General features: G+C 60.1%; 1 protein-coding gene across 1 annotated transcript in view; it reads left to right on the forward strand.

Moving 5' to 3' along the window:
- The window catches only part of ELL (elongation factor for RNA polymerase II), an 80,233-nt gene extending 72,338 nt beyond the window's left edge, over positions 1–7,895 (forward strand). Inside the window, exons 8-12 of the mRNA XM_082622170.1 lie at positions 58–532; positions 4,390–4,456; positions 4,670–4,841; positions 5,994–6,038; positions 6,782–7,895. Of these exons, the coding sequence (XP_082478296.1) occupies positions 58–532; positions 4,390–4,456; positions 4,670–4,841; positions 5,994–6,038; positions 6,782–6,898 (876 nt within the window). The 3' untranslated portion in view covers positions 6,899–7,895. The remainder of the gene's footprint in view (positions 1–57; positions 533–4,389; positions 4,457–4,669; positions 4,842–5,993; positions 6,039–6,781) is intronic.
- Positions 7,896–11,488: the final 3,593 nt, after the last annotated feature.

The raw sequence follows: 11,488 nt of genomic DNA on the forward strand, positions 1-11,488 counted from the left end.
CTCCCCAGTAACTCTAGGCACAGTCTCCCCTCTGAAATTGTCTCCTTTCCTTCCCAGAAACGGCCACAGCCTCCTGATTTCATCGACCCTCTGGCCAACAAGAAACCCAGGATATCGCACTTCACCCAGAGAGCTCAGCCTGCAGTCAACGGGAAACTGAGTGTGCCCCACGGCCGTGAGGCCCTGCTTCCCACCCCGGGCCCACTGGCTGGTACAGACGCCCACCTGCCCCCGCGGCTGGAGCCACCACGGGCCCACGACCCCCTGGCCGATGTCAGCAATGACCTGGGCCACAGCGGCCGGGATTGCGAGCGTGGGGAAGTGGCCGCCCCGGCACCTACTGAGTGCCTCAACCTGCCCCTGCTGACGGACTGTGCCCAGCCCAGCAGGCCCCATGGCAGCTCCTTGCACGGCAAGTCCAAGAAGAAATCCAAGAAGCACAAAGACAAGGAGAGGGTGGCTGAGGACAGGCACCGGCCCCGGCCGCCAGACCAGATGCCGGGCCCCCTTGGAGCCCCACCAGTCGCCCCGGGTAGGTGCCAAGAGGCAGGCCTAGGGGCAGGGGCTCTGCAGGAGGGTGTCGCCAGGAGCCTGAGCACCGGCCCCACGCCCACCACCCTCACTCCACAGAGTGCCGAGAGGGCTGCCCACAAGCCCCCACTTCGAATCAGCCTGCACATTAGGCCTCTTTGCCTCCTGTGTCCTCGTACCGGCTCGTCTGTGACTGCCCTGGCAGTGTTATTCTGAGAGCCTCTTGCAGTCCTGTGTGTGCCAGGCCAGCTCTGGGGGCCAGGGGCTTGGAGCCTGATGGAGCTGAGGCTCACGGGAGGAGACATCACACAGGGAGAGCAACAGTTCCAGGGCCCAGCTCTGGCTGTGGGGAGGTCCCAGACACAGAGGGAGAACAGGGTGGGACTGGGGCTCAGGGAAGGCAGTGGTGGGGCAGGGCCTGGTAGAGAGGGAGGTGGGCAGCCCCTGGATCACTAGGGACCTGGTGTGGCCTGCTAGGCGAACATTTCAGCCTGTGGAGAAAGGGTTTGGGAGGTGGACCCAGACCGTCCATAGAACAACAGACGGTAAGAGCCAGAACACGGTCTTGTAGTTGCAGCCTGTGGGGAAGCTGGCAGTCGACAGACCCTCAGCAGGATGAGGGGTGCAAGGCTGGCCAGGGCCATGTGCTGAGCAGGGAAACCTTCTCAGGCCCGGGGCACTGGGGAGGTGCATGGATAGGCTAGGATGGCGGTGGGGCTGGGGTCCTGTCCCCCAGAGCCTCCCCCGCCTCCAGTTATAGCCCTAGGTACCTGAGCCGAGCACCCTTTGTGGCTACTGTCAACCCCAAGAATAATTCAGGAGGCTGCAGGTAAGAAAATTGTGTATTTGAGGTCTTAAAAATTACAGTTCGGGAGACATAGATTCAGGTGAGCGCGAAAGAGTGTTCTGAGGAGGAGAAAGAGTCGGGCTTATACAGACAGAAAGCCACGAGTTTGTTAAAGGTTGCCTGGTGAGGAGGTTTAACTCTGATGCAAGTCAGAAAATATTTGTTTGAGGTTAGGGGTCCAGTAAGTAGACAGAGTGTCACGAGTGTTTTTAGGGTAGGGGGTCTGATGAGTAGATAGGCTCTCACAAGTTTCTGGCAGATGACTTCATCGGGTCAGAAGGTCAGATTCCATCTAGGCTGAGACGTGCACAAGTCACACTTCCTTAATGGCCTCTTGGTTCCATTTTTAGAGAGCTTTCTTAGCAACACTGACTCCATTGTGAATTTCCTTTCATGTAATTTAACCTTATCAGCATGTGGCAACAGAGGTGCAGCCATGGGGGCCACCTGCTGCAGCTTTCTGATTATTTCCTCAGGAGGGTCCCCAGCAGGGGGCATTCCTGGATGGGGTGGAGCCACTTCTCCTTAAGGCTTTTATATTTGTCCTCACCTATCCTTCATGGTAGCGCCAGCCCCTCCCTCTGTGGCTGGAGGGCAGGTCCTGGAAGAGCAGGGTTGGTCCGGTGAAGACGGACATTGCAGTTCCGTCAAGTCCCCTGGTATTCCTCAACCCTGTTGCACGCTAGGCTTCCTAGCACCTGTGGGTGGGCCGCAGGGGAGAAGGCGGCCCGGTTCCCTGAGCACACACCATCTGATCTGGCTCCTCCTCAGGGAGACAGGCCCTGAGCAGCCGGGCAGCGCATTCTGTCCCAGATGGTGGAAGCGGATGCCGTGTGCTTCTGGCAGGGCCCTGGGCAGGAGGACTGTGGGGCCGGGCATCAGATGGGGCCAGGAACATGCTGCCCAGGCCGGCCGAGGTGAGAAAGTGACGTTTGGGGTCAGGCAACCAAGGGAGTAGAGGCCCCAAGAGAAAGGAAAAGGGTGACTGAGGCACCGGAAGCTGGGTCTGGTGCCGAGTGATCCACCTTAAGCGGTCTCTCAGGCAGCTCAGATGATAATGGTAATAGGTGGGTGCAAAGCCCCCCCCCCAAGCTACACACCCACACACACACACACCCTGCTGTGACTCCTTCCTGGGTTGGGGGCATGTGCAGGCAGGAGCTACCCACCCACCGTTAACAATAGCATTGTTCTCTGAACGCTCCCCCAGCCTTGCTGGAGAGGGCTCCAGGGCCCGGGCTCCAGGGCAGCCCCTGAGGAAGCTTCCTCGCCCTTATGTCCTATGGGGCAGAGGGATCTGTTTAACCCACCCTTCTGGGTGACACTGTCCTCCTGGTCTGGCCCTGCTGTCCCAGCCCTGCCCTGTGATTGCCTCTGACCCTGACAGGTGTGGCGGCCTCCACCTGTCAGGCAGGTGGCTCAGCTCAGCCTCCCTGTGGCTCCCACTCTCGAGGCCCCCCTCTGGCCATCTTCATCCCCCTATGCCGCAGGCCCACTCCTGGGTCCTACGCCCACCCTCGTGCCTGCCCCCAACTCTTGCTCAGGCTGTGGATCCTTCCTGTGGCCAGAGGGTGCCTTCCTGGGCAGGCTGGCATGCTGGGTGGAGGGCTTGGGCTCAGCCAGGCCAAGCTCAGGCCCACTGACCCCTGTGTAGAAACGGGGACACCCTCTCCCATTGGCACCCAGACCTGGGTCCTGCAGGGTGAACTCACAGACATGTCCCTGCAACCCCTGCCCTGGGGAGGCACAGGAGAAGCTAGTGGAGGGGACACATGGGTGTGGGAACCAGCTCTGCTAGTGCAGGGGCAGCCAAGCGACAGCCTCACACAGCCAGTGCCGGAGCAGGCGTGGGGACCACAAAGGTTTGCCACAGGCTGGACCCCAACGGCGTCCTGGGCGCCAGGTCAGTCTGACCCTAAGCCTCAAGGCGGAACACCCCAGGAGGCCTGTCCTGTGTGGGGTGTGGGTGGTGGGAGTGTATACTAAACCCTCATGTATGTGCCTGTTGGGCTGCATTCTGGGGAGGCACAGCCTCTTCAAAGATGACACCCAGGTGGGGGTGGGCTCCGTCCATTGGTGGGAATTGCACCTCGCGCTGGAGTATAAAACCACAGAAGGGCTCAGCAAACTGCTGATCCACTGGGTGGGCTGCTTTCCTCTGAGAGAGGCACAAAAATAAGCACTCAGGATATGCTTCAAAGTGATAAAATTGCTTCTAAGTTGGGGGGAGGGGGAGGCCAGCTGGAAGAATTTCCCAGGGGAAAAGGACCGGACTGTAGCTTTGGTTGACTGCAGCCTGGGCAGGCCTCAAGCCCTGTGGACAGTCTTGTGTCACAGTCCCTGGCCTCTCAAGCCACCAGCCCAGCCCTGTTCCGGGGCTGCCCCTCTGATCCTGAAGTCCCATCTCTGGTGTGAAGAACGGGAGGATGGGGAGAGGGGGTGGCTCAGACCAGGGACCGGAGCCTGCAGAGCCTGTGACTCCATCCACAGGGAGAGGTGTAGAGAGGAGCCAGGGCTTTCCCTGGTGGCCGTCTGTCTTTGTCCTGTAGGGCTAGAGACCAGGATACCCCCGGGACTCGATTATCCAGGGGTCACCGGTTTTCAGCTTAGTGATCTTTTACACGAGGTCAGTGGAAGCGGCAGAGGCTCTGGACTTGTTGCCCAGGCTTTGCCCTGCAATGAATCCGTCCTTTGGGGTGCTTGCTGAAAACGTACCCACGATGCCATCTCTGCACGGCTGTGCTTTAGGGACACATACCATGCTGCCTCACCACTTCTCCCACGGGCTGAGGGCACTCCTGGCTGCAGCTGGACCCCCGAGGTAGCCAGACAGCACTTGCCCAGTGCTCATGCCTCCTTTGCCGGTCCTGGCTCCCGCTACGTGGCCTCAGCAATCCTCTCCACGCAGCGTCCCCTCCAGGGCCTTCAGACAACAAGGCATCAACCTTCTGAGGATCTCACTGTGGACACACGAGCTGTGGACTCAGGAGTTATGTGTTTGCTCTTTGTAGGTTTAAATGGGACCTGCAGCAGCTCAAGTGTTCCCACGTCGACCTCGGAGACGCCCGACTACTTGCTGTGAGTACTTCCGGCTGCACCTCTCCCCTCCCGGCCCCTGCCCTGCAGGTTAGAGGCAGAGCTGACCCCAGGCCTTGTGTGTGAATTCCTGGCCCAGTCTGCTGGAGGTCAGGGCTGCTTCCTGGGTGGGGCCGGCCGCAAGGCTGTGGGCACTTCCAGGCTCTCTCCTGCTGCCCCCTGAGCCCCTCCTGCTCCTCTCTCTGGTCTCTCCAGAAAATACGCCACTATCTCCTCCTCGGAGCAGCGCCAGAGCTACAAAAACGACTTCAATGCTGAGTATAGCGAGTACCGAGACCTGCACGCCCGCATCGAGCAGATCACGCGGCGCTTCACGCAGCTCGATGCCCAGCTCCGGCAGCTCTCCCAGGGCTCCGAGGAGTACGAGGTAGAGCCCTGCCCACACACATCCAATGGCTCTGCCCGGTGCTGGCATCCTCGGGCATGTTCCCTTGTATTCTGGGTGGAGGGCCCTGCTCGCCTTTCCTTCCCACTCCCCAAGTGGTTTAGGCCTGTCCCTGGAGCTCAGCGTCCTCAGCAGTGGGGCCGGTTGTGACTGACTCCGCAGGTGGGAGACGACCTGCGGGGACGGGGGCAGTGTTCCAAGCAGTGGAGACAGTGGGGAGCAGCGGGCTGGGGTGCCTGTGTCCCCACCTCTGAGAGCGCCTGGGGTCCCCTCTGCAGCCCACTACCCACGTCACACGAGAATTCTCAGTCCCCCAGCCAGGAGGGGCTGTGCCAGGCCACACCCCACGGCCCATCAGAACTGTCACAGACACAGTGGGACGTGGGAGGGGATGGAGGGTCCTTGGGGTCCCCCCACCCCAACCCTCTTCCTCTGGCCAAGGGCACCTGGGTTCCCCTAGCCATCCCATGTGGGAGCTCAGTGCAGGGGGCTTGGTCACCAGCCCTGGGACGCCAACCCTCCCCCTTGTGTCACCTTTCAGAGCTGGTTACCTGACTGCAGAGCCAGCCCTGATTAATCGTGGTGTTGGGGTCCATCTCCCCTGGTGGAGGCCACTTTGGTTTCCAGAGGAGATGGCTTGTGATTGGGGCAGAGAAATGGGGCCTCTGAGGGTCTAGGACAGAAAATCCCCAGGGCATCCCTGTCCTCTCTCCTCCCTGCAGGCCCCACAAGCACACTCCCCAGGTGGTCAGGGGGCTTCTGCGCTTGGCCTTGAACTGTGCACAGGCCAGCTGGGTGCGAGGGAAGGGGCCGTCCCATCTGCTCTTTGCCTCCTCCCGAGGCTCTGACCAGCCTGCCCCTCCTACCGCATGGCCTCGTGCTTGTCCCTGAGGCTGGGCCCCTGCCCCTCGCTCCCCTGGCCCAGCTTCCTCCCCCACCTCCTGCCCTGCTCATCCCCCAGCCTGCCCCCTGCCCCTCCTCTGTGCTTCCTCACGCCATCACGCCATGCTGAGGTCATTGTCCCCCAGCATGCAGTGACCTTGCAGGTCGCAGGTTATCAGGGAGAAGGGGCCATTCAGTTGGGGTGTCCTGCAGGTAATGCATTGTTCGCTTTCTCCTTTATTTTTCCTCCAGACTACTCGTGGGCAGATTTTACAAGAATATCGAAAAATCAAGAAGGTGAGTCTCCATCCCTTTGTTGGGGGTAGGTGAGGTGGGGTCAGAAGAAGCTGTTTCACGATGAGTGGCGCCACAGTCTGGGAGAGGAGGGAGGGAGGAAGGGCCTCACTGGGCTGGTCTCAGGCCCTCGGAGTAGCCCCTGCCCCTGGTCACAGCTGAGGAGCTGAGCCTGTCATATGAGCTTGGGTGCAGCCCCTCCCCGGGCACCCCTGCGGCCCCCACCCCCGCTCTCCCAATGTTTGATGGGCACAGCCCCAGGTCCTTTCCGCCTCCCTCAAAGGTCCAGGGGAGGAGCCCTAGTTCCCTGCCCCCATCCTGGCCCCATCTGAGTCCTTAGCTCCTAGAGTCTGGGAGGAACGCCCAGCCTCCTGGGCTCAAGCTATCTCCTTGGGAGCACCAAGCCCCCAGCCTCGGGCTCCCTGACAGTCTCCTGCGATGTGGTTCCACAACAGCAGCTCTCGTTCCTGAGGGCCACATGTGCCAGGGTGGCTCCCTGCCAGCCAGGCCCCAGCCCAGCGTGGAAGCTTCATGGCCTATCTTGCCTCAGCCTCTCACCCTGGCTGTGACCGTTTCCCAGGGTGGAGCCGAGGGGCAGAGCAGGGGTCCCCGTCACAGCATGGAGAGTTCAGGCTGCAAGCAGGGCGAGTGGGAACCTGGGGCAGCCAAGCGGGGCAGCTCGAGTTCGGGTTGGGCTCTCAGCCTTGGCCGTGTGGGCGAGTCTCAGCCCGGCGGCTCTCTTACAGACCAACACCAACTACAGCCAGGAGAAGCACCGCTGTGAGTACCTGCACAGCAAGCTGGCCCACATCAAGAGGCTCATCGCTGAGTATGACCAGCGGCAGCTGCAGGCCTGGCCTTAGCCCAAGGCCACAGGGCAGGAGGCCCCACCCAGCCAGCCAGGCCAGCTCACCTCACCGGGCTGACCGTTCTGGATGGTGGGGGAGCTGGGGGCGAGGGGGAGCTGAAGATGAGGAAAAAAGAGATTTATTTGAAAAAATAAACGTGAGGAAGACGCATTCATCTGAGCCAGGAACGCCGGCTTTCAGGGGAGTCCCTGCAGCCCTGGCGCCCACAGGTCACGCAGACCCAGGTGGGGTGTCCAGCTCCCCCGGGGCCCCACACACCTCCCCACCCAGGATGGGCTCCCCAAGAAGCCCACCTCCTCGCCAGCCACCCCGGCCCCCCAGGGGCTTCAGCTTCCTGTCAGTGAAAGACTCCAAGGCCGGCCTGCCTGCCTGCCTTTTCTAGTTTTATACAAAGACAGCCACTTTTAGCTACTGCTTATGAGACTTGAGTCTATTTTTATACGAAAGAGAAAGCATCTTTTTTCTAAACCTGTGCCTCCCCTCCTTGGACGCCCAGGGTCTAGGCGCTGCCCTGTGTCCTTTCTACAGTATTACAGATGCTCGGGAAGTTCGGCGTTGTTTCTGAGCTCCAGGGCTCCCAGGAGAGAACCTGTGGGGGGCCGGCAGGGGTGCCTCTCCCACGCTGGTCTCCCTCACACACAGCCTCTCCCTGGCTCTAAGGGGGCGTGCAGGGCAATGCGACCCCCGCAGCTCTATTTGGAAAACTCCAGCTGGTCCAGGAGCAGCTGCTGGGAGCCACCAGGCCTGCCCTGCTATTCCAGGCCCTCAGCTGTCAGGGGTCGCTGGGAGTTTCTGTGCTTGTAGCCTGCGCTCTGCGGCAGCAGTGTCGGATTTTATTTTACTGTCTTCTCAATTCTCCCCTTTGCTGCTGCTCTTCATTTCGCACTGTTGAGACCAAGTGGTCTCCATGCTGTTGACCTCGCTCCGCCCCTCAGCCCACTTGTGGGTCCTGGGGTCGTCTTTGCAGAGCCACCACGGGGTTTGCACTCAGGGAGGGGCTGGGGGGTCGATAGAGCCGGGGGGCGGGGGGGCAGGGGCAAGAGTGAGCTCGGAAAAGGCGCTGGATCCACCCATTTTGGGGGTGCTGGCCCGAGGACACCCCAATTGCTGCTTAGTCACTGTGCCTAGTCTAATGTCCCCCAGGGCGTCAGGGGGCGTGCGTGTTTGTGTGTGAGGGACCCCCGGGCGCGGTGGGGTCTAAAGCGAGCGTTCACATGAATTCAGAGCTGTGTTCAGTGAAGCCACAACTGGGGAAGGTCATGGGGGTGGTTGCAGCCCACAGCCCAGGGGTCACGGGGGCGGAGGTGCTGCTGGAAGCAGTAGCGAGGGAGAGCGGAAATGCTCTCGTAGACACGTTTAGTTTTCTGAGCTGTGGCGGTGTCTCCTAATGGCTTCCCAAAGAGCAGGCACGCCTGCATTGTGCCCACCCCACCCCAGAGTCTCTGTGGGACCCCTGGGGTGCCTGGAGTGCCGAGGATGCTGATCCTTTCTGTTTCAACAGCTGTTGTTTTGTTTCTCATTTGGGATGGAGAGGGGGAAGGGCTGAGCAGACCCTGGGACCCCAGGTTCCCCCGACAGCCATCTTGTACTCAGCCTGGACGTGCAGACTCAGGTGAAATGGGAGCACTCAAGGAGGGCCCCACCCTGGAGGGCCGAGCCGCCCTCTGCCCTGGGATCCAGTTCAAGGGACTCTCAGTTCAATTTCCTCCTCCTCGTTGTTTTTTGTTGTTGTTGTTTATTTTCTCCTTTTAAGGAATCGTGAAGCTAAGAAAAGTTTTGTGCTTTGGGGGTTGATGGACAAAAGCTCTAGCTGATTAAATATGGTCTAACTTATTGATACTGTGTTTTTTTTTTTTCCTTTTAATATTGTACTGTGGAGAAAAACTTTTGAGCCATGGAGTTGGTGTTTACAAGAACTTTTCACTTTTGCCAAAATGTTACAATTGAAAGGCATCTGCATCTTTAGTTTCCTAATATTTTCTTAAAAGAACTAGTGTCCTTTTTGTACACTAAACAGGTGAATGCTGATTTTTTTCAACCTACAATAAATTTCACTGAACCGAACCTGTCGGCCCAAGCTGGGAGTGTGTGTGTCATTCCCCCGGGGGTGGGCGGCTGGTTCTGTGTTGGGGTGGGCTGGGGTGAGGAGGCAGCCTGGCCATGGGGCGGCCATGGTGATGGGCAGGGCACAGGCTAGTACTGGGCAGCCTGCCAGAGCCACCGCCCAGGAATGAGGCCGGCAGGTGGAGGGCTGATCTGAGGCGGAGGGCCCTGCAGGTAGGTGCCAGAGCAGGAGGCCAGACAGCCTGGTCATGGGTGAGAGATGTCAAGAGATGGGAGGTGGAGGCAGCAGGGAGCCACGGCCAGTGTATAAGAAGGGCAGTGCCCCCGTGGAGTGTGCAGGGTGGGTTGAGCCAGGCAGGGGGGTCCCCGGGGCTCCCACAGGGCCAAAGCCCCCAGTAGGGGGGCCACATGGGGCAAAGGGAGTGCCCTTATTTGGGGTAACAATCTGTGACTGATGAAACGGCAGTGAGTAACGGCACTGCTTGATTATTCCTCCTGGGCCACATGCTGGGGTGGGGGGATCCCCTTGCCCCCCTCCATGGGGACACGGACACCAAGGCCCAGTGGAGCCCCACAGTGTGGCTCAGGACACCAGCCGGATGGCCATCCTTGCCCCTTGTTCTAGGTGAGGAGCGGAAGGCAGGGGGCAGGTTCTACCCTCCAAGGACACAGTGGGGGGGAATGTTTATTTTAGGAAGGAAAAACAGACAAAGAATAAGACCAGGATTAAAGGGGTCCAGGGGTCAGGGACTATGGGCCTTAGCCTCTCTGGTGGCCCTGCTGGCCAGTGGCCTTGGCCTGAGTTCTGAGGCGGCCCAGGAATCTGAGGGGCGCGGGAGGGGAGGTCAGGCAGGCCCTGCGGGGCAGAATGTACCCTGCTCCCCAGGCGGCCTGGCCGTGCTGTTCTAAGGGGTAACAATGTCTCTGCTGCCACAACCCCGGGCCCAGGGCCGATACCTGCCTCCTTTGGCCTCCTGCGCCTCAGCCTCGCGTTGCCTCCCCGCCTCCCCCAGCCTCCCCCACGGCCCCCACGCTGCCCCATGGCACCATGGCCACAGGCGGTTCCCTGACCATCCTTTCCCGAGCCAACGGCACCTGAGTCCAGTCCCTCAGGGGCCCAGCAGGGTCTTCCCACCCTCACGACCTGCACCGTGGCCAAGGGGCTTGGGGTCACCCACCGGCCCCTGCCACTTGCCAGACAACATCCTGCACCCAGATCCTGCGGCCCCTCCTGTGCACCGGGCTCCATCTGGGCGCTGGCACTCAGCAGTGACCTCAACAGCTCTGCCCTTGCCCTCAGAAGCCTGGGGTCTGGTGGGATCAGGGGTCTCCAGTTGCTCGCTGCTCACCACCAGGCAGCACACTCACCCCATGTCACACACCCAGGCGGTCCCCGCAATGGCCTTACAGCACCAACTGACGGCTTGGAATCAAAGCAGCCACGTCCCTCCCAGCTGCCCCAACACTGACCCTCCAGGGATCCTGCCCAGGTCCGCTCTGCCCCCACCACCCTCCTGCCAGCACCTCCCACAGGTTGTCCTGTGAGTGCTGGGGTTTCCTAGGGCTGGGTCTTTGGAGGCCTTTCTGTACCCATTCCTGTGACGTCACACACGGCCTGAAGGCACAGCCTCCCGCAGATTCTCCAACACCAACTGGAGGTCCAACAGTTCCATTACCAGGTCTGGCATCAGACCCCACAGGTGAAGGGGCTCAGGCCCTCACTTCAGACACCTACCACAAGTCCCTGGCCACCCAGACTTCTGACCAACCCGCTATAAATCAGGGGTTCCCTCCTGCCCCCTCAGAGGTTTAGTGAGTTGCTAGAATGGCTCAAAGTGCTGAGGAAAACACTTCAACAGCCGAATGGAGAAGCCAAGAGCAGTGTGTAGGGAATGGTACAGGGCTGCCATGACTCCTCCAGGTGTGCCACCCTCCCAGCACCTCCATGTGTTCCCCCGAATCCTGTTGTTTAGGGGTTCTTTTTACAGAGGTTCCATTACATAGGCATGATTGTGTAAATCGCCGGCCGTCGGTGATTTTTTTTTTTTTTTCTGATTTTTGGCCGCACCGCGCAGCATGTGGGATCTTAGTTCCGCGACCAGGGATCTAACCCTCGTCCCCTGCAGTGGAAGGGCGGAGTCCTAACCACTGGACCACGAGCGAAGCCCTTGGCCATTGGTGACTGAACTCAATCTCCAGCCAGGAATCGGGGACAAAACCCAAATATTTATTATAAGGAATTCCCTGTACCCAGCCCTGAGGGTCTGCCCTGGTCCCCAAACTGCCTCCCTCTCCCTCACACCCAGCCCCGTTTCATCTGTCCCTGAAACCAGTCCCCCAGGTTTTTGCCTGGGCAGCTGCTCTTCATATCGTTGATAGGAGATGTCTGAGTATCTCAAGACTCCTTCCAGCAGCCACCTCCTCCAAGCAGTCTGCCCTGCCCACCCCCACCTCTTAGGTCCCTCTGGCTGGGAGTGTCCAAAGTCCACTTCTGAATCCCCTACACTGGGGCCCCTTGAG

This window comes from Mesoplodon mirus, assembly GCF_964341445.2.
Source record: "Mesoplodon mirus genome assembly, chromosome: 5".
Lineage (NCBI taxonomy): Eukaryota > Metazoa > Chordata > Mammalia > Artiodactyla > Ziphiidae > Mesoplodon > Mesoplodon mirus.